Source organism: Anopheles nili, chromosome 2 (assembly GCF_943737925.1).
Source record: "Anopheles nili chromosome 2, idAnoNiliSN_F5_01, whole genome shotgun sequence".
Classification (NCBI taxonomy): Eukaryota; Metazoa; Arthropoda; class Insecta; order Diptera; family Culicidae; genus Anopheles; species Anopheles nili.
The window spans coordinates 67,138,950-67,161,998 of NC_071291.1; the positions used below are offsets into that span (position 1 = coordinate 67,138,950).

Here is a 23,049-nt window from a genome sequence, read left to right on the forward strand (position 1 = left end):
GTGATTAACTAAAAAAACATATGAACCAATAACCAATATACATCGAAATCGACATCCAAATCTCGACTTGTACGAAGTACTGTCTCTCCAGCCTAGTGAAAAATATTAAATAATGCTAAGCCGTAAACTAAGCTGGCCATGACTGTTAAACGATTGTTGAAAACTGTGAACGAGAACTTGCGAACAGAACATCTCGTGAAAATTTTATTCTATTGCAGTAAGCATTGACAGGATCATGGCGCTCAAGGAAACCGAAAACCAGAGGGTTAGATGTGTCGTTAAGTTTCAGTGCACCGAAAATTCACAACCATTTCAGGTAAAAATGTGCATACATTATATTAAACACATAAGGGATTTATCTAACTTTTTTGAGGCTTAATTAACTTTTTTTATAGACAAAAGTATTCATTTTCAAGCCGAACTCTAAAAAGATTATTGGACGTACCAATAAGATAAAACCAATCAAGGACCAAGACGAGAAAATACATTTCGAGAATCGTGTATTGTCAAAGTTTCATGCCATAATGCTGTATCAGCAACAAAAATTGTACATCAAGGTAATAGAGTTTTTTTTCAATTTTCGTTTATTCTAAATATATTTATTTATTTAACGTTTATTCTAAATTTAGTTTATTTTTGTTCTCTTGCTCTAAATGTTTCATCCGTGATTACTATAGGATCTAAACAGCAATCATGGTACGTTCCTCAATGGTGAGAACATTGGAACCGATACCGAAGTGGAAGCCATTGCACGGGAGCTCAAGACCGGTGATGTGTTGCGATTTGGCAATACACTCAGAATCGAAGCAAATCAGGAGCCCTTTCTACCAATCGAAGCAAAGCTTCTGATCACCTCACTGAAGCGAAAAAATGCTATAACCAAATGTGTCATTCCTTTCGAAGGACAACAGGATGGAGGGTTGCCAAATGTGCCAAAGGCTTGCATGGTGATTGATCATCCAACAGTACAACGGGGAACGGTTACGGAGAGGATTGAATGTTGCAACAGTTCGACGCAAACACTAAGTCGACCCAAACTACCGCAGTCGTTGGGCAAAAAGCTTCAACCTGTTAAAGAACAATCTTGTTACCACCAACGTACAGTGCAGGCTGTCATTATCTTATTTTCTTCTCTTGTAGGATTATGTTTTATGATTACTATACTTGCGCTAAATATTAATTTAAATTGTTAATGTAAAATAGAGTATATAAAATAGAATGCAAACCATGTAATTAAATAAATTTTCGCCTTCAGCCAAAACGCCTATGTGTATGCAATTTGCAAATATTTATCCATCGGTTGTTAAGGGTGAAGAAAATTGGCTAAGTTTGAAAGGGTATGCTTAATGGTAATCAACCATTTTCAGAATCTTATATTTAAACACTAAATAACAAACCTAATGAGTAAATTGAAGTATCTAATTTTAAACTACTAGATTTCGTCTTATCACTCCTTGATTTAACGGTTAACGGTTGGCATATCTCAATGGGCCCTTTCACGGAGATGCTCTTTGTTTGGATGGACCAGAAACACATCACACCGGATGGCGAGCTGTTTCCGTACGTATCACCGTCTGCAACTGGGTCACTGCCGTATGGCTAAGGTGTTGTTTCATTTACGACATTGAAGTTAAATCTCTTTGGCGATTGGCGTGCCGCTTGCAGAAGAGAATCTTGTCTAGGCGAGGCAGTAATAGGCCGTTTACCTAAAGTTCGGTTCGATTGTTGATTATCTGTAATAACCCAAACAACTGGCACCATTATCAAACAGAACGCCTTGATTGGGGAACGGGTAAGCGTACTGTTGCGGAGCTAAGTCCTATCAGCCGATCCAATCGTTCAAAAAAAATGATTACACGCAAAATGATCATGTTGGTTATCTTGAATGAATCAGATATTTTGATGCGAATAAAAACATAATAAACCAGGATCAGTTAAAACCAGTTTGCATTTGTTTTAGACAAAGTATCGATGGGTGTAATTAAAAGCGCAACATTTTGTGGATACTTTATTGCCCAAGATTAAAAGGAAATGGCTATCGAATCCATTACTTGCTAAAAAGTAGTACTGAAATAAAATGAAATAATCACTAACAATAGAGCAATAGCGCTTACAAATATATTAGCAATAGTGTTCTGCAGTAAAATTCATTTAAAAAAGTTTAAAAACATTTGAACAACTTAAGCTAATCATATTTAATTTTTCTATCACAAATGTACATTTACAAATCATGCACATATTGAAATATTATATAGCGTTGCAATTACCGAGTCAGCCCGGGATAAGGCTCACAGCGGCTGTTGGGAGGAAATGCCTTTCAGACCAGACACAATCATCCAAATTTCAATACGGCCTAGCCGTCCCTAAATAAATAATAATAATTTCAGTGCAAATACCCGGCAAAACCGTATTTTATTTATACACAAATCCTTAAAATAAATTATGTGCTAAATATATTCTATATCATTTGGATATATGCCTTCGAGTTGATATGACAAATATTAGTTTTCGTGATCTTATTTATTTCATTTCTATCCCTAATGATCTATCTGATACACTCGTTTATCACTGCTTCTACTAACAACGATTATTGGCGGGGAAAAACAGATCCAATTCGACCAATATCATGAAGGTTACGATCACCAGGTAGCCGATGGCCAGTGCTAATCCGACCAGCTTCCGGAGCGTGTACTTAGCGATGTACAGCACAAGGTAGAGCGTAAGGATCGCTCCGAAAAGGGCCAGCACGGAGTACTGAATACCGTAGGATTGAATCGCAATATAGGCCCCCGCCGAAGGGCCACCATCAATCATCGTTCGGATGAACCAAGGCAAACCAAGGGAAAACAGTATCGCGAGAGTATTTGCCCCCAGCGAATTCGAGACTCCCATTGCACCGTTACCTGCAAGCAGTAGGATAATTTATAACTAAATATCGGGCAGAAAGAAAGGCTACCATTACCTCGGCGAATGAGCGTTACAGCAGAGGCCGCCTCGGGCATGCAACCACCGAATGCAAGGAACGTCATGCCCATCACCGTGTCCGGTATGCCGAAGGTGTTGCCGATGACTGAGATCATCCAAAACACGATGTATGAACTCGCCCCGATCCATCCGATGCAGCAGATGAACGTTAGCGGGTACAATCGACGGAAGCGGAGCGGATCAGGAACAGTCAGGAACACCACCAATCGATATGGCCACGTAAAAACCCACAGGATTGTTTTCCAGCCAGCTCGAGACTTACCGGGAAGGTGCGTAAGCTCATGCCATTTCACGTTCGTGCATTCTTCTGGCTGTGCAATCACTTGCGGCTCGATCGGCACAGGAACGGGAGCATCACCGTTTGGTGTCTCCTTTTTTGCGGACACCCCATTCGTGGCCACCAGGACACCATTAATGGCATGTCCGAGAACAGCGACGGAATATTTCCGAGGTACTTTGTGGTCCACCGTGCCATCCTCCGGTTCTGGTTCCAACCGACCGCACAAATTCCACCGATCTTGAATGTAGCGCACTGCGATCCTCTTGAGCCATTCATTTTTAAACATGACCACAAAATACAGCACGTACATGATGCTGAAGAGCATCGCCTCATACCATTCAACCCGACCATCCCAAACGCACACTACCAGTAGTGTGGTGGAGATAGTCACGATGATAGAATCTCGTGTCAGTGGCCACCAATCAAGTTGCACGTGCTGCGGAAAATTCAACAGAATACACAAAAGGACCTCCAAAGATTCGCGTAAACCGGCAATGCTTCTCTTACCATCTTCGTGAGCATTCCCACGAGAGCTGCCACGCCAAGTGTGTTGAAGAGCATCGATCCCATGATCGTCCCTACGCCAATGTCCGAGTCCACTGCTAACGTGCTGATGGTGTTGGTGAAAAATTCCGGCATCGAAGTAGCCGTCGCCATGAAGGTAGCGGCCGCCACGTCCTGTGACAGCTTCAAATCTTCGCAGAGACATTCGACCGACGGCAGGAAGTACTCACTGCACACATAAGCGAGCAGCATGAAGAAATAGATCGCGGCCACAAAGTGCAGCACGATCGCCCCCTGCAGGCGCTGCTCCTCACTGAATAGATCCGTTGGAAGATCATCCAGGCTGCTCGTGACTATGCATATTGTCGGAGAATCTAGGGAGCTCTGAGATTCGTTTCCTGTTCCAGCGGTCGATTCGTTTACCGACTGGAAGACGATGGTGGCTCTAGCAGCAGATGCCGATTCTCCAAACGCCAGTGTACCATTGTTGGAAGCGTGTAGGTAGTGGATTTTAGGAACTACAAAAATTGTATGATTAGAGGAGTAAAAACAGGAATAACGCGATCAACCTTAGTATACATTTGTGCTACACAAACAGCTCGCAAACACCGCTTCCGTGAAATTTAGTTTGATCTAGTAACTGTGGAGGAATCCCCAACGAAACAACCAATATGATATAACCTCGCACTAACAATGCATGTTTGAGTTATGTTCGCGACGTTGTCAGCTTGGACGCTCTCCGGACGCTATTGATCACGTTTTTACAACGCCACGATGTTCCACCGGGATTTCTGAAGGACTTTTGTGTTTAATAACCTTGTAATTGAAGGAGCCACCATTCTAGCGGGAATCGTATGAGTGTAGACGTAAGAGGCGTTCATAAATAAATAAGTGGAGTTGTTGCCCCAATCCAAACAGGCTCTTCAACCAAACAACCATGCGCGAACTAAAGTGATTCTTTGTGATTTTTTACTGTGCTCGTCATAGCTCAAAGGGGGTTCATTCGAGCTTAGAAACTGTATCATTATTATCAGTTCACCTGAGAAAGGCAAGCGCTTGAAAATCAGTTTCTCTTTTTTGTGTCAAAGAAAAGCACAACTATTAATATTCGCGTACGATCTACCAGCACCGTTGGCCAGACACAATTTAAAGGAAGAGTCCAAAAATATGTTTCAGTCCATGCATATCATTCCAATGTTATTGATCTTGTTGAGTAAAACATCATTTCAACACTACTGCGGTTCACATATGATGCAAATTATTACCAAATATTGCTCCGATATCTCCCACGTGAATTATCGCTAGCAGCAGAAGTGTAACACCAGCAGTTCTACAACTGCCATTTTTGAATTGCCTCATAATGTCACATTAGCTCCCGTAAACTGCCACTTCCTGAATGTCCTGGATATCATTCACACACTACAGCACTTATTATCGATGATCGAGATGGAACGCTTTGTGAGATGTTAGATGATGTAGAAAATATTCAAATCACTTCCACTCCGGCACGCTACATCCGAAGACGTTACTGTCGTCCGCGCAATCACTGAATGGCTCGAACTGGCCGATCTGCGCGAGTTGTATGCGCATCCCTTTTGCTGCTTGTGTCGCCCACGACTGCACTGATATCGACAGCGACAACGTTTGTCTCCGTTGCGCTATCGGCAGTGCAATGGCAATCATCATACTTCCCGGCCATCCCCGTGCTCGTGGGGAAAAACCCCCTTCCTGATCGCGTGCCCGGTGGCAACCCTTCAACACGTTCATCAGCTGTTGATGGTCTGACATCGGCGACGCGCTCTCACAACGGTAGGGCATCGCCGGGAGAGCATTTATTACGAGACACATTCCGCCCGACGTCTATGTAAGGGTTATCACCGCACCCTAAAGTGGTCTAGCTTCCTAAACGGGGAAAAAGCGCTGAGGGCAGGTAATGTTTGCCCTAAGCCGGCGGCCGGTAACGAAGGCGATTCTGAAGCGCGTGCAAAACATCCGGAATGCAGCAAGAAGTCGTTGGGTATCAGGCCGTGATTTAATGGGTTCCCGTCCTGAAACCCGCCAGACGGTGAAGCTTACACGCCGCGGTCAAGAGGACAGCATATCCGGGATCCGGTTGTGCCGGTGAAAGTGTTTCTAATATTAGAAGACAGCTCACAATCGCAGAGCGAGCGAGGGATGTCGTTTGTTCCTCTCTGAAATGACACAATTGTCAAATCGCAAGCTTGCACCTCTTAATTAACCGAAATGGATATTATCCTTTCTTCACTTCGGACAATCACATCATTTTCCGTCCGTTGAATCCTTACTGCCTGACAATGCTATTGCGATTTAGCATACCAGCTCCTTGCTCAGGCGAACGTCTCGTAGATTGTTTTATTGATTACCGCAAGTGTTTACGCTCTAAACATCGTAAACCGTACCAGACATTGTCATGAAGAAATACTGCCTCATCGTGTGGTTCAGTTTGAATACGAGCCGCACTTATCCGAAAAATACGGCACCGTAAATATGCCAAACCAAAACAAAAAAAACCCATGCCCTTCTATATGGAGATATGGAGATGAGATCAAAGCGTTCTTGATATGTCCCAACGAACGTGAATTGGGGCTAGATTTGCTTTTCACCAGATAAAAAGCTCCTTCAGGAAGGTGTGGGGTACATACGCACTAACAACGCACGGAATACTCCAAACGAAACCACAATTACTCACGCTATTTGTGAATGGGCAGACCTGAAGCAAAGCCGGTTTAGGTGTCTATAAAAACAAGAAAATGGCGGTTTCCTGTCACGGCAGGAGAAGATTGCCAAGAGATTAATTCAAGAGGTATGTCACGATAAGAATGGAGAAGTAGAGTTTATGTACTATTTTATGTTTGCGTTTCGGGTACGTAGAACTAGAGGAGTTTAATGGAATTCAGTTTTATTGGTATATTCAAAGAACGACATAATTAAAGACCGCTTGCGCCAGTGTTTGTCATATGTTCTTGAAGAATGCACTTAACAGAGAAGTAGTATGAAAATATATACAACTCACCTGCGTTATCTAATCGGGGAAAGTGACTCAAGATTAAGTGCAATCACGCATTGATTGCCTTGCGATTAGCCTTAGCAGTTGCATCTTGCAACGGGTTCAATTGATGTCTGTCGGAAGCGTTGATAAAGGGGAGATACATAAGATTGCATATGACTTTGGCAATGAAAAAATCAGCTCTGAAGAGCGCATTAATGAAACAGTACAACGACGCATATCGTAGAAGTTGCATACATACAAGTTCGGATGCCTTTACAAGAGATGTTGTATTTTCATGTCGATAATTGTAGCACTACAAAGCTAAAGAGTATTTATTTATTACGGCTTGATCCAATACCATAAACATTCATCGCGATATGATTTGCATTGGCTATCATATTATGTATCATAGTTGTGACATGCGTAGTAATTTACGTCCTATAAGCTTCGTAGGATCCAAATAGCTTCTATTCCGTTAAGATGATTCACGGCGCTTTTTCGTGCGTTGGATTGTGACATGAATTCAAAACTCATTTAGAAACGTTAGAACAGTTACAAAGATAGCAACGGATATACGAAAGTAGTCAAAGTAGGGAAGAAAGACAAATGGTTGTAACTGGTGGTCAAACTGTTCCGGCAGCCCGTCGTGAAGTGTCTGTAAGTCGTATTGTTTTAAATTTCAAAAAAAATACTGAAGAACGAAATTACGCGCTGATGGTAGCTACGATCTACGCACTAACTCTTCCTCATTTACCAAGCTCTACAAGATCGTATGGACTACGAGAAGCAGATTAAGACCGCTTACGCATGGATACCACGTTTTGTGAATGGAGGACACGAGCTCTAGTAAAACTAATCAAATACGGGTAGGCCGTACCTAATACTAGTCATCACTCGATGAATATTTTCACGAGCTTCTGAACGTTTTCGGGCTGAATATGAGCATTTCGTAGGGATACTGACAAATGAGCGTCTTTTTAACGAGTATATTTGTGTGAGAGAGATGATGACGTGCTGAAACGAAGGCAGCACTAGCATTCTTCACCAGAGGGAATGATAATGTCCAGTTCGTTCAGAATCATGAAGGTGACGGCCAAACCGTACCCGAAGAACAAAATCACCCCGACGCGCTTTCTTAGCTTGTATATCGCCACGTAGATCACTATGTACAGCCAAGCAATTGCACCGAGAAGCACGATGATTGAGTACTGCAGCCCATACGACGAGATCACGAGGTACGTATTCTCTCCACTGCCCCCGTCGGCCAACGTGCGAATGAACCAGGGTAGACCAAGTGAAAACAAAATGGCCAGCGAGTTAGCGCCCATCGCGTTCGATACGCCCATGGCACCACTACCAGACCGGATGACCAGCACCGCCGAGACGGCTTCCGGCATGCAGCCACCAAATGCGAGAAACGTCAAACCCATCACCGACTCCGGGATGTCAAACGTGTACCCGATGATGGAGAGTAGCCAGAAGATCATGAAGGCACAACCGGCTAAGTAGGCGACGCACATGATAAACGCCAAAGGATACCAACGGCGTCTCGTGGCGGGTGATGGAATCGTGAAGTGAGTGACGAATCGAAGTGGCCAGCTGTACCACCACCACACGGTTCGGTACCATGTTTCGGTGGATACCTTCCACAGGGTCATGTCCTCGTACTCTCCCGGGTCGTCCACCACGTGGCGTGTGGGAACTGAAACAAATCGTGATGTCAGTTGATCTGTTACATTGTCACTACAATACAAGCTTCGGTAGCTTACTCTGCAGTTCTCCCATGCGCATTTTCGTTTCGGCCATCTGCTCGGACAAGATGGATGCCGTCGAAGGACGGAAAGCAGGCTTATCCAACGTTTTCCGAGCGAGGTTCGGAATGGTGGCGATCTCTTGCTGTGCCTGCGCTTCAGCTGCGATCCGTTCGTCTTCCTCGATGTTGCGAATAACTCGAGCACAAAGGTTCCACTTCACCTCGATGTACTTCTTCGCCACCCGCATCAGCCGCTTGTTTTGGAACATCAGCAAAAAGTAGAAGAAGAACAGTATGAAGAACACCATCGCTTCGTACCAGTAGATTCGTCCGTCCCAGGCGAACCCGATCAGCAGCGCAACGTGGGCAGAGAACACGATCGAGTCACGAGTCAGCGGCCACCAGTCCAGCTGGACGGGCTGTTTGGAAGATGAGTGAAGGTTAGAAACTCGCGGTGCGGGTGCGATCACATCTGGCTGACCAGATCCTTACCGCTTTCGTAGCCAAACCGGCAAGTCCTGCCACACCGAGCGTGTTAAAGAGCAGCGAACCCATGACGGTACCGAGTCCCATGTCCGAATCCGCGATAAAGGTGCTGATGGTGTTGGTGAAAAACTCGGGCATGGTCGATGCGACGGCCATAAAGGTAGCTGCTGCGACATCCTGTAAAAAAAGTACCATAAATTTATTTTTATCGATTTTATCGCAAGACGCTACAATTAAGCGTTGCAGCAAGCGAACCGGATCAATCTCGATTCATCACAGCAGTGCAATGCTGTTCTTAATTTAAGTGTGGTAGGACATAATGCCCTTGGAGAGGTGGGGAAAAATCGTGCGCTAATCAATCATTTTTATCTAAGCAACTGTAATAACTTCTAGCGCACCGTTTACCAAACGAATCGTATGTCTAATGAAAGTCATAAATAGCATTCGAAAGGAATATGATTTACGAGCTTTGAAGCTTCTATCATCTGTTGCAATGGCACGCGTCTTCGATTGGCAAACGCCTAATGTTTGATTTGTCTGTTTGATTTGCTTACTAAAAAGCAAGAGTACATAACGACATTATGTATGGTTAAAAATAGGTATATCTTTTACTATCTACCTATCTACTATGTTCTGTTATCTATATCTCTATCTACTAGATATCCTTCTTAGATTTGAGTGCTTTTAACATTTCATTCAACAAACACGTTTAAAACGTGTTTTATCGGTTATGTGGGAGTGATGAACTAATGTTTCACTCGCTAGAAGCTCCTCCCATTCTGTTATGGTTGTTTTACCGCATTGCAAACGCCGTTTGCAGTAGGGCATGCCTAATATTACATGTTATCGTTTATCATGTTAAACTGTCATAGTTATCATTCAATCGCGTTGGATTAGTTATCAGTGCTCGGGGGCTTAAGCCTTGGATATTGAATGTTATTCTCGATGTAGTTACTGCAGTGCCTCTTCCTCCGCTTCCACATGCTCTGGCTGCCTCGACGCAACACCCACTGAGCATATTGCGCATCGGGCTTACCTGTGTCAGATTCAGATCCTCACAAATACATTCCACCGAGGGCAGGAAGTACTCGCTGCATATGTACGCCACCATGGTGAAGAAGTAAATCGACCCGACGAAATGCAGCACGATTGCACCCTGCAATCGTTGCTCCTCTGTTCAGGTTGAAGTAAAAAGGAAATCACGTTTCAGATTAGCCCAACTTGTCACTCGAAGGGGGCGCATGATCTGAAGGAAACCTGTGACTCACGTGTAAAAATATCATCCGGCAAGTCGTCCAACGAAGATCCACCGTCGCAGAACAATTCAACCTTCTTGCCATCGGGTTTCAGTTCGTAGTTTATCCTACGCCAAGGATACCAGTGCCAAGTGAGCTTTTCTAGCTCTATCCTCTCGTCTAGCGTTAGATGTATCGGTGCGGCTATGGTTGTGTTGTCTGGGAGTGAGTACAAGTTTATTTCTGTCGTCGTTTCTGTCAACACATCAGTTGTAACACCTGCAAATGCATCATCAAATATTTATTCTATGCCTGATATTTTAAGGCAGTATTTACAACAATATAACGCATTAAATAGAGGGCTAGGCCATGTGCTATAGTTCACGATTATTTACATCCTAATATGACATATATTTTCCAAGCATTGACTTCTTTGTTGCTATGATAAGTATTTTTTTTACGCATTAGTACTCACTTAGTGGATCAATATCAAAATGATTTTTATCTATCACCACCATTGGGATTGCCACTGGTATTAAAAGAACGAACGCGCTGACCGCCCACAGGCGGCTCAGAGCAGGAGTCATTTCGCCGATGCACAAATTAGTATTTACTTTCTTTTCTAGGACCTGCAACCACACGCATACACTTTGCACAAATGCTTTACTATGAGTTTACGCGAAATATGAAACCACTCTCTCACGTAACCGCTTCTGCACCAGATGATGCTGTGGAAGTTGGTTCGATTGTACACATTCACCTCTGTTGGCCTTGCTGGGGCATGTACAACCACAAACGCACACAAGGAGTACGAGGAAACGTGCACTAATAGGGTCCTGTTTTCTTTCACGTGCTATATTATTGCTGATTAATTTAACAGGCGAAACTTTCTCGTAACGGTCTGTAACTCACACGGCAGCACGCCTTTCCCCAACGACGATAAGAGAGAGGGAGTACGCTAGGCGAATATTTGCCTTGTTTTTGGCCGTAGCTTGCCGACCAAACCCGTGGACTGGGCAGGATGGCTAACCAAGTGCTCCTGGCTCCCGTCTATAGCCCAGATTTCAACGGCTTCCTCCCGCTTGAAGCAACTCGTCCTGCTAGGCCGATGAGCGGTGTGCTTCTGAGCCGTGCCGAAAAGACACCAGCTTAAACTTTCCTCGCAGTACTAACCGTACGGCACTAGATACGTTCGATACACCAGATACAGAGGTGTGCGTTTTTATCTATCGAGCTTAAGTGCGATTTCGATAGCTAATTCGAAGTTCGAGCTCCATGTGCTGCTCGTGATTTGTTTTCCCATCAAGCGTGCTCGATATGATCAGGCGCTGCATGATCAGCATTGTGATATCGTTACGTCGTTCTGCCTATCAGGTGTTAATCAAATGATGTATCGTTAATTCATTCATGAGTTTTATAAAATTTTACTATTTCATTATTTACAAAATTTAAATTTGAACTGGTTTTAAAATATGGCAGCAATATGGACTAAGATTTGCATGAGCCTCCGCTGTCAATAGTATTTACTGCTTTAATACATTATGAGAGATCCAACTACACTTGATTAAAGGATACCCATGTCCATTAAATCCTGCTAGGTTCCAAGAGTTTTATTATAATAGCACAACGTTTCTTATCCAAGCAAAGTTTTTATTGTCATACAGGTTCGATTTAATATCGACTATATTTATAACCCGTTGTTAGAATCCAACCATAAAAATCACGACACTTTCAAGAGGTGATATGGCCGCAGGGATTACAACCGCATGGAGGGAAGCCACCGATAATTACTCCAACTCTGGGCACCGACGAACGCAGAAGAGATTACCTTCGATAGTACGAAACGATCGATAAAAACCCGGCACGTGTTTGAAGCGCTTGAAGAAAACAAATAATTGTAATTTTATGTTTTTTTTATTTTTCCAACGAAAGTAAACTCTTTAATTTTCAAAAAAGTATGGTTATTTGTTGCTAAAATGTTTCACTAAAATATAGTAATTAGTTTCACTAGTTATGGTGTAGACATCGCTTGTGATACCAAAGCACAACTCATCACACAATCCGATTTGATATTCTACTTATCTTTTCAAGCGTGATCAGTGAATATTATCATAAAATCATACACGTGTTTCGCACAATCATGGCGCATGTTTGCACGCTTGTATAGGAGTTTGTTTTATTATAATGACTATCCTACTACAGCTCGTCACCATGTTCTGACTCCCTTCAGGTTGGCATAAATGAGTAATCCTTATCTTTAGATTGAATTAGACTGACACTTGCTCCTGACTGTCGAATTAAATAAAAAAAAACAAGCAAAAGCAATATGTAATGAGAATTTAATTGGCTTATCTGCTACTCATGCGGAAACTAAATTTTGATATTTACCAACGAAATCGGTACTAGTATCAGAATCTGCGTCATTGACAGAGACGCCAGCAAATGTTTGACGCACATAGAAATAATACGCAATTACATATTCGTAATAATACGCAATGGACATGTAAATCTAAACATTCTATATCGCTCTCCTTTCATTTATTCTTCAAACAACAAGTACGTCGTATTAGTTTTTGTGTATTACTCAATTTTTATCCAACTGTCGTACATAACACGCTAGACTATTATACGCTTCCTGCACAAGAAATGATCACTTAAAAATCTATATTGACAGATACTACTCCTGCAAAAATCAGGTAAAACCAAAGAAATCCTACAGAAATGCAACTTAACAAACAAATCCGATCAAATAGGCCCTACACCAGTCATGCTCGATCAGATTCACACCACTAATCCGCCAACATGACGCCATCGAGCTCAGTGAGCACATGTGGGCAGATTCACTGGGAAGAACACGTTCAGCTCGATCAGGCTGGACACGGTCAGGAAGCCAACGTACATCGTGAGACAGGTTAGTCCTACCTTCCAGTCTAGCTTGAAACGGTTGAACCAGAACGCCAAATACAACCCACACAGGGTGGACAGGAGCGAAATGGCCGAATAAGTGAGACCAGTCGAGTTGAGTGTCACCCATCGTTCACCCGGGACGGCTGGGAATGCGAGAGATTTGATTAGCCAGGGCAGTCCCAGACACAGCAAGATATCGAAGGTGTTCGAGCCAATCGAGTTACTGATGCCCATCTCACCGTGACCCTGGTTGGTCACGATGATGCTGGACACTGCCTCCGGAACGCTTGTTCCCGCCGCCAGGAACGTCAGGCCCATCACCGAGTCCGGTATGTCGATCGTGTCACCTTGAAAGTATCGAAAGAATGGTTGATTATCTTTGAGAAGGCCGTGTTTGAGTGGCGAATTCAGCAGGGACCTCCCCCAACATACCGACTACGGTGATCAGGAACGCAACGAAGTAGGATGTGATGCCAATCCAGAAGATGCAGGCGAAGAACGTGACCAGGCGCAACCGAGGATAACGACGGCAGTCCGGGATGGTCGCCCAAAGGATGAATGTGATCGGCCAACGGCACACAAACGCCAGAAGGCTGTCATCTCGATGGTTCCACGGAGACGTCGCTAGTTCTGGAGGACGTGTAAATAACGATAGCAACAGACGAACTTTTGATCGAAACAGCTCTGCAAATGTCTGATTATTCGCGCACTTTTCGTAACTTACCGTATTCCTCAAAGCTGTCATCACTCGCGTCGCTGTCGCAGGCGTTCTGACCGTTGGAGCCATTCTTAGTACCAGCCGCAGTAGAGGATGACTTGCCGTTGGCCCCATTCGACAGGAGAGGAGAGATTTCGGTAACTTCTGTGTAAGGTCTAATGTAGGACTTTCGGCGGAAAGTCTTTGACATAAAGCGGTTGATCGTGTCGTTACAGTACATCGCTGCAGAAAGTAGAAAAAAATTAATGCATGAATATGTGTCCTCAATCGGATTTCCATGGATTATGATTTAAAATTGTGCAAAAATAACTTAACTATGTTAAAATGAATCTTGCATTAGAAGAGAATCTCTAATCGTATTCACTGATTCGACGTGAAAGTCCTCGATTAACGTGTGTGTTGAAGGTTGCATTCATATATTTGCTTTGAGTTTGAATCCTAATCATTTCCTAATGGCTCATCGAATGGCTGTACGTCATATGCTTAGAACCAATATTTACATATGATACAGTCAACGAACAATCTCTTGCCTCTCAGAATGACGCATTCAAAATTCAGGACATAATTCTACCTGCAATCCTATACCCAAATATAATTGCTCTAACCGCACCTGGGTAGAACATGTCTCGCTCACTCCTAAGAAGAACATCACAAAATAAGACTGTTCAAATATACCGGACCATATTCAAGTCCCATCTAAGCTCTTATGTCAAGTTCACTGCCATTTACAACCCACCCGCATCGTCGCAAGATTGTGATATATATCCTCTCAGGTCTATCCCGTTTTTGTTTTGCCTACATTGTTGCATTCGGGTTCACCTGACCGGCACATGCATTGTCCCAGTAAGTTATCGCATGGCATGGCGGAGATAATCGCCGGTGATGGCGGTACTCACATCACAGGATGACAGTTGCAGTTAAAAGCAAATAGATAAAAAATGGGACTGCCAACTCATCAGAACGGGGAGGAAGTTTCGGGATGGCAATCTCAGATAAGCGCAGGTCGTTGAGCTTTGTAAAAGGTGTTTAAGGAAGAAACCAAACCCCTAGAATTGCTTGCAGATCATTCATGCAACTTTTTGCAATTATGTGAAAGTCTCCGGTAGCTGCTAGATAAGAGATTTGTTATCAGCATGTTGCACATGCCCTAGCGCAGCAGGGAAAATGGCTTCTATTGCAATAGGAACAACCCGGTGTTCGGCTGAAGGAACGATGCAACTTACCTGTAATGTAAAACACGTAAGCCGATACCAAAACCGTGGCCTCGTACCACATCACGCGCCCATCGTAAAGGACTGCTATCAGCCCTATCACCGCCATTCCGTACATCATGGAGTCCCGAGTCACGGGCCACCATCGTAGCTGCACGACCTAGTAACAAGCGGTACGCAAGAAATAAGATTAGTCGGATAGATTTTACCAGAATATTTCGCTTCAACTCACCTGTCCACCAAGTAGTCCACATACGGCTGGCACAGCGAGAATGTTGAACACAGCTGACCCTACGACGGCTCCAACTCCAAGATCGCCCTTTGTCACGAACGTCCCCACGCAGTTGATGAACAACTCCGGGCTGGAGGATGCCGCCGCCATAAACGTAGCACCCGCAACATCTTCCTTCACTTGCAGCTCTATACAGTCGGTCGATTAGATATATTAGTGCTGCCACGAGTGCCTAGTTATTCCAGTTAGCACGGGTACTTACTTTTGCACATCAACTCAATCGCCGGCACAAAGTAGTCATCGCAAACGATTGCGAGCAGCCAAAAGCAGTAGCAGGCTATGACGACGTGCACCAGTATCCAACCGTGCCGTCGATCCTCGCGCGTAAACCCATCTGACGGGAATTCAAAAATGGCCGCCGGGGTGCAATTGCGCTCAAACTCAGTACGATTAGTTTCGGTCCCATTGATGTCCCCGCCCGGTAGAAACGGGCTGGTTTCGAACTCCGGTGGAAGCGTTACGTTTAGCAGATCCAGCAGCTCGATCTCACTTTGCGGAATAGCTAGCAGTTTGCGGCCACCTTGAGCAACTCTCGCTACCGGGCGTGCTCCATTGTAGTCACTTGCCGGTGCTAGGGCAAGGTTTAGCACGTGCAACGAGCCCAAACACAGCACGAACAACACACGCAGCACGAACGCAATCCGCACACGGCGATTGCGGATGCCACAGAACGAGTTCTCGGTTAAGGTTTTAGTCCCAGTTTTTACCATCTCATGGGCCGCTCACAAGGTAGCTGGTCGTGTGGATTTTATGACACTGTGTGACGTCTCTTCACTTAATGCACACTACTAAAGAGTAGACTCTTTCCGTCACGCACTCTTGCAATCACTAGCCCTCTTTAACCTGTGCTCAATGTGCTCCTTCACTGAACTGCATCTGCATGCACCCGCAAGTCTAGGAAAAAGAAAGTCAACATGCCCGTCCCGTGGTGCTTTTATAGTCCGATTACTCGATACATTGTCCAGTGTGCTCCTTGGGAGGACCGTGCGCCAAGATGCGGATGTTGTCACATCGCTAGAACGACGAATGTCCGAACTCGTTGTTTGCCGAGCGCGCCACAGCAAGTGCGAGTGAGCGAGGGTGCCATCATAAATCAACAACTCTCATCCATCCGACACACACCCAGCACATTGTGCCGAGTTCCGCCATTGTCCCTTTTTCCGTGCGAGATCGGTCAACTTTCATGCACCGTAGATAAGCCGGCACACTTGCAGCGACAATCGCTGGATGCAGTGCGGCGCGAAGAGAAGGAAACCCAAGGCAGATCCGTTCTTTGGAAGATCTGTTCGAGTCTTAACGTGTTAGTAGGCAATCAGCTGGTCAATTTCGAAACAAGCGAAAAGTTTTCCCTGGCTGGATTTATCAACTGATTGTTCGCTTGATGCACTCGGCAAGGTGATCATGTCAAGACTCCACACAGACATCCGCGTTACGGATGCACCTCTCACGGAATCTACCATCACTCGATCAATATTTATTCTACGGTGATGAAGTTTGTACGACCGCCGGAACGACGGTTCAGAGCGAAGGAACAGCTGAGATACAGAACTCAAGTAACGAGAAAAGTATGGCAACGTGGCACACCATATAGCTGAGTAGCTTTACATCTGAATGCAATTGAACTTCCGAAAATAATTGGTGCATTAAAGGAAAGAATACTCATAAGTAAAGCCCAAAGTTAAGAACTATAAAACCTGCAGATTTTTTTTTAAAGAATTCAATGAAAACACCTTTTCAGTAGCTTAGGAACGACAACATGTATTTCTGTATATTTATATTTTACTACGACTTACATCAACCAACACACGCTGTGTTATTATGTTGTTATTTATTTTTGTCATAATTTTTGATACACGCAGATTCTCCCCGTTTTGTTAAAGAGAGTGCGAATTCTTCGACAGGAGAACAACAGGTAGATGCTTCGGAAGGTACGTGACCACAGAGGAGGGAAATCCGGGATAGAGCACGGCCGCCAGCTGAAGAGGACTAATATTTACAATAGACCAACTATAAAACCGCACTACAACGAGCTCAATCCAAAGTCCCTGTACAGAACGAACGCGCATGGGTCGCCATAGAACGTACCAGGGCTTTAGTGGAGCTCAGAAGCTAACCCTACGTGACGTGGTACACGTGCATAGATTTCTCTCTAATTATCTCCCAGGTGGAGAATAGTAAGAACGCGGCGATTTGAATGAGGCAAAAGAGGTCTGGAAACGTTTAGCATATCTGTGCACTTACTGACAAAATCGCGAAAATGCGTTGCACTTTCGCGAGCATATCTACGTGAGTTGAATTGAGCTGTGAGACATTCGTAACCGGACTTGAAACTAGTTTCATCTAGCTCTAACGTACCACACAAGTCCTCAGTATGTCCGAGGGCTAGTGTGGATGACTTGTCGACATACGCTGTACGGCTACCCTTCCGCTCAAAGATCTTAGAGCTGTTTAATATTTTAACATCTACGTTTTACATATCGTGTTGGTAATGCATTCGAGGACAATATTTCTCTAAAAACTAACAACAAACCGACGGCTTGACTCTTCGATTAAGTTGTTTCATCGTACAACAATGGAATGGGATTAAAAGGACCCACTCATTACTTCTATCTGTCGTATAGGCAGGCTTACTGAAGATGGACAGAGAGTGAGAAGGGCGAAAAAGAAAAGGCGCATTCGGCTTTCGGTGATTTGCATCTTCACCCTTGAGAACCGAACGGAAAATCAGAAGACATGGAAAAGAATGCAATTTTACGCTAGAGAGCAAATACTAACATCCAGAGAGAGAGAGAGAGAGAAAGCTGGACAAATAGACATCGTTTGGATCTGGATCTTACATCGTTCCAGTTACATTATCGGACGGTGGCAAGAACCGTCAGCAAACGCTTTCTTGAGTGGTGAACGGTGAGCTCGATTTGATTTAGCTTCGACGAGGAAAGTCCTCGCAGGACATCCAGCCATCGCAGAGGTTCCCCGAGAGGGTGTAAAATCCGACAACTGCGGATTAGATTCGCTTCGCATTGAATGTCATCCGTCCACCGCTTCCCAAGGCAATCATCTCCTGTTCGTCCTGTCTCCTGTGCTGTTCTTCGCCGGTGGCTCACCGGCCGCAGGTGGGCAGGTTGACGCGGAAAAACACGTTCAGCTCGATCAGGCTGGCCAGAATGAGGAACACAGCGTACATGATCAGACAGGCATTGCCGACCCGCCGGTCGAGCTTGAATTTGTTCAGCGAGAACGCGATGTACAGCATCAGGAGTGTCGATAACAGCGAGATAGCCGAGTATTCCAGCCCGGCCGAGTTGATGCCGACCCAGTGATGGCCAGGTTCGATCGGTGAAAACGCCGCCTTGATGAACCACGGCAACCCGAGACAGAGCAAAATGTCGAAGGTGTTCGACCCGATCGAGTTGCTGATTCCCATCGAACCGTGACCTGTGGTACAAGGGAAGATAAGATTAATGTCTCATTCCGCAGAGAAACTCTCCTACGGCCGTTCTCACCCTGCTTTGCGACTATCACGCTCGAGACAGCTTCTGGGACGCTGGTTCCGGCGGCCAAAAATGTGATACCCATCACCGAGTCCGGTATCTTCAGTGTGTCACCTGTGGAACAGCGAAAGGTTAGTTCATAAGGCACAACGCAGGAACTCCGGTTCAGCGCAAAACCATCATTATCTGATAAATTGGCACGACGGAACGTGCCGCAGGACGGAGCTTAACGTGCTAAGCTCAGAGCGTACCGCACCGAGTGCAGGGTGTCTTATCTGCCACGCTAATCGGTCGTGGTGATGATGGACAAAATTACAGAACTGCTGAGCAGTAGGCCACGCGTAGGTACGTTGCAGTTAGCAGCAGGTAACGTCGCCGTAACGTTCTAACATCTAGCCAGTCATCATAAAACGCCATTTGGTAACGGTTAGAGGGAGGGTTTTTAGAGCAAATGAAGAAGTTACGTAGGAGATAAAGGATCGCAATGGAACATTCACATCCCACCTAAGTCGTCTAAGAGCCCAATCAACGATCTATCCATTTCCAGCAACTCACCAATGATGGTGATCATCCAGGCGACCACATATGACAGTGACCCGATCCACACGATGCACATGATGAACGTGAGCGGGAACCAGTTCCGGAAACGGGGCTTCTCGCAATTCGGGATGGTGAACATGAACAGCAAATGAATCGGCCAGGTGATGATCCACGAGAACTGTCTAAACGCGCTCTTACCACAAGGGTACTTGAGCAGCCTGAACTCGTCGTCATCGTCCTTAGCGTCCTCTTGCTCGCCTGTTCCATTTGGATGCTCTCCGGTTCCATCCAGCCCCGTGTCCTGATCAACTCCTTGTCCCGTACCACTCTCCAGCGCCCGGACGATCGCTTCCGCCACAGGACCAGACGTACTGTGGCCATTTTCACCACACCATTCCTTCAGCGCTTCCGGCTGATCGGCACCATTTCCTGCGGCGGTTCCATTGCTCTCCTTAACCGCATCCGGTGCCGGTGGAGTAGCGGGACTTGGCGGTGGTGGTGGCCTCTCGGGGACGGTTTCATCCGCAGGTTCGGGTGAGGGATCGTCCGAGGGCGCACCGGTGACCTCCTTCATACCAAGCGCCGTTGTGGCCACCTCCGACACGCGCAGGTCGACCGACGTGAATGGCTTAATTTGCATTTCCACGTCCGCCCCGTCACCGGCCGATGCTGGTGACGTCAATTCCGCGGGTGCATCGATATGGGCCACGTTCTTCAAGTTTCCGTTCTGCTGGAAGTGCCCGATGCGCAGCGGGGTGCGCGCCTCAATTGCCTCTAAATTGATTGGTTCGTTGTCGTCGTCGTCGTCGTTGTCGCCATCGTCATCGTCGTCGTTTGGGGCGGGTTGATCGTGGCAAACAACCACCAGCAACACCGAGAGGGAAGCCAGGACCGTTTCGAGGGTGGCGCACGGTACAGCGAGATATGTAGCATGAAACATAGAAAAAAACAGCGGAGAAAAGATGTATCATACGAAACCGGGCTATGCTCGCGATGCGTACGAAACGATACCGTGCGCTTTGAAAGCCAAAGTCGGACATTCTTCTGCCGTTCGCTACCAACACTACCTTGCGTTCTGCTGGACACCGACTTGAGGCTGCTGGAGGTGTCGTGCGATCTTCGCTTTCGAGCGTGCTTCAGGCCACCTTTTGAACCCGATCGAGTGCCGTTGCGAGTGCGTGCCGAAAGAGAATGTGACGTGCGTCAATTAATTGCTTAAGCCACCACCGAGCGAAGTTAACGGGTATCAATATCAGAGGTTAATTTATCAGATAGAGTGTACATTTTACCCTCCCTGTCTCTCTTTTCTGCTCTCTTTTAGCCTTTATTAACATTTGGTACAAAACATCAGATACTCGGGCTCTCGAAATCGATCAAATTCTTCGTCAAACAGTCATTGGAATTGACAGCCGGTACCATTTAAACATCAAAGAGACCCGTTTGATAACATGGATTGATTAAATTGACATCTAAAGGTCATAGCTCATCTCGGAATTTAATGCTAACATAATACTGCTGACACGAAATTCGTTAGAAATGTAACTAGATCCGGTTTTTTTGAGGTCAAACGAAGGATGTAAAGGAAATCAGGCTGAACTAAGCTTAGCTCCAGCTACTGTTATCGCCTGAATTTGTTCAATTTTAGATCCTCGCATATATCCTTTGTAGTGTTAGCACAACTCTATTGAAGTATTCTTCATTAAGTCCACGAAGATGTACAACTTTGGAACTAACCTCGAGCGCATTTTTGGAACGACTTGTCGTAGTACATCACGGCGATGTAGACGATGTATAGCAGCACCAGTATGAGCGCCTCGTACCACTCGACCCGTTCGTCATGGATGATGCAAATCAGGATGGCCACCGTGATACCATACGCAAGGCAATCCCTCGTTAGTGGCCACCAATCCAGCGGCACTACCTGCGGGTGGTTAGCGTATTGCGAACGGAAACTAATTACACACCATCGTCCCTGGTAGGAAAACAGGATCATCCTCACCATGCCGGCGCCGATCCCACAGCAGGCAGCCACGGCCAGGATATTGAAGACGGCCGAGCCCACGATGGTGCCAACACCGATATCGCCCTCGGTGATGAACGTACCGATCACGTTGACGAACAGCTCCGGAGCGCTGGTGGCCGCTGCCATGAACGTGGCTCCCGCAACATCGTTGGACATGTTTAACGCTGTCCCGTGGAGGAGAGATGAAGCAACCGTTGGCTTAATTAAAAAAGAGCCACCTAGCTCGATGACACACCTTCCGAACACCACAGGAAATGCCCACACGCTGTGACGCTCGACGGGTGGCATGCTTACCTTGACATATCTTCTCAACGGCAGGTACAAAATACTTATCACAAACTACGGCCAAAGCTACAAATAAATATAAACTAGCGATTGCGTGTAACACTACTGCCCCATTCTGGCGCTGCTCCTCGGTGAACAGGTCCCGGGGAAAATCATCGATGGCGGGTTGTGTGCAGTTCATCCCTGTGGCGTATCGAAGGATAAGAGAAACCCGTGTCAAGTGTTGATTTATTCGCGATTCTCCCAGATCATTTACAAACAAATTGATATGTATCATTAAAAAGCAGGATATTTCCCTTAAAAATATGCCTCCTGTTGAATTGTATTGGTTTTTCCAGTGCCTTTTAAGGTACTTGTCACGATCAAAAAGGCCGACCGTCTTGAAGAAAGATGCACATCTTACCATCTGTATATCTTATGGCTGGTGGAACACAATCGCGGAGAACTGCATGTGATTTAATTTGACTCCACCTAATCGCTCTTAACAAGCCCGACCAAAGCAAGATGATGGGACAAGGCCCTACGGGTACTGTTGTTCACGTCACCGCGCACGATTAATGGTACCGCGCGGGTTGCCAAGCGCCGTGAGAAGACTTCTGCACTAATTGATACAAATGGCAATCGTTTTGCAGCTTCCTTTTTCTACTCTCTGTATCTCTTGGCTTCATCCTGTGCATAGTCTTAATTTACGACGCATTCGGCGTGGCGCCACTTGACGCAAATCTTCCACCGCGTCACGCGATCGCACTGGCTGATTAATTAACTAAACGGGCAGGTCCCGTTACGTAGAGCTGGTTTTTAGCGACGTCACATACGGTGAAGAACTACACTAGCTTCTTAACTATTCCATCGAGTTTCTCCGGAAATTTTAAGGATCTCTTACAAACGGTGGCGGTTCGTAAGATCTTACACGATCATTCACTATATGTTGATGCCATCGCTGCTGCAAACGTTTAAATGCCCTTCGCCAACTATCTCTTCTCAACCCGTCTTCGCAAGTGCTATCGTGTGTATAGTTTTAATTGCCTTAAAGACACTACACCGACGATTCTCAATTGCTGCGCTTTTGCAATGCCAGATGCGAAATGCGTTTTTATCCCTTAAGGGAATTAGGAGCCAACGATATTCAAATTATAGCCATTAGGATGATGAGATTTGCTTCATTTAGTGTGCAAATCTGTATTAAATAAATATTCATAGGCGATAAATTTTTATTACATGCATGAACTTGCATTTATTTAGACACCATGTGTCAAATAAATGAAATTGTTGTTAAATTTCAAATGGCTCTTTCGCTCTCTATAACACTCCACAGGAAGCGTGTTGATG

General features: G+C 45.3%; 4 protein-coding genes across 4 annotated transcripts; all 4 read right to left on the bottom strand.

The window, feature by feature from the left end:
* Nucleotides 1-2,415: 2,415 nt before the first annotated feature.
* Nucleotides 2,416-5,135, bottom strand: LOC128731219 (sodium/potassium/calcium exchanger 3-like). Its single transcript, XM_053824324.1, has 4 exons — nt 5,035-5,135; nt 3,773-4,287; nt 2,963-3,701; nt 2,416-2,903 (listed from the first exon to the last, which is right to left on the bottom strand). The coding sequence occupies exons 1-4, from the start codon at nt 5,126-5,128 to the stop codon at nt 2,578-2,580; spliced, it is 1,674 nt and encodes a 557-aa protein (XP_053680299.1). The 5' UTR covers nt 5,129-5,135; the 3' UTR covers nt 2,416-2,577.
* Nucleotides 5,136-7,810: 2,675 nt separating this feature from the next.
* Nucleotides 7,811-10,840, bottom strand: LOC128720057 (sodium/potassium/calcium exchanger 3-like). Its single transcript, XM_053813703.1, has 6 exons — nt 10,729-10,840; nt 10,287-10,532; nt 10,055-10,191; nt 9,025-9,195; nt 8,549-8,951; nt 7,811-8,481 (listed from the first exon to the last, which is right to left on the bottom strand). The coding sequence occupies exons 1-6, from the start codon at nt 10,838-10,840 to the stop codon at nt 7,811-7,813; spliced, it is 1,740 nt and encodes a 579-aa protein (XP_053669678.1).
* Nucleotides 10,841-12,782: 1,942 nt separating this feature from the next.
* Nucleotides 12,783-16,147, bottom strand: LOC128730386 (sodium/potassium/calcium exchanger 3-like). The gene is made up of 6 exons (XM_053823431.1): nt 15,584-16,147; nt 15,322-15,509; nt 15,102-15,249; nt 13,885-14,100; nt 13,593-13,790; nt 12,783-13,507 (listed from the first exon to the last, which is right to left on the bottom strand). Exons 1-6 carry the CDS (start codon nt 16,089-16,091, stop codon nt 13,071-13,073), a joined length of 1,695 nt encoding a protein of 564 aa, XP_053679406.1. The 5' UTR covers nt 16,092-16,147; the 3' UTR covers nt 12,783-13,070.
* A 2,334-nt stretch (nt 16,148-18,481) lies between these two features.
* Nucleotides 18,482-21,599, bottom strand: LOC128730779 (sodium/potassium/calcium exchanger 4-like). Its single transcript, XM_053823858.1, has 6 exons — nt 21,412-21,599; nt 21,147-21,333; nt 20,480-20,557; nt 19,428-20,186; nt 18,885-18,986; nt 18,482-18,816 (listed from the first exon to the last, which is right to left on the bottom strand). The coding sequence occupies exons 1-6, from the start codon at nt 21,589-21,591 to the stop codon at nt 18,482-18,484; spliced, it is 1,641 nt and encodes a 546-aa protein (XP_053679833.1). The 5' UTR covers nt 21,592-21,599.
* Between the last annotated feature and the right edge of the window lie 1,450 nt (nt 21,600-23,049).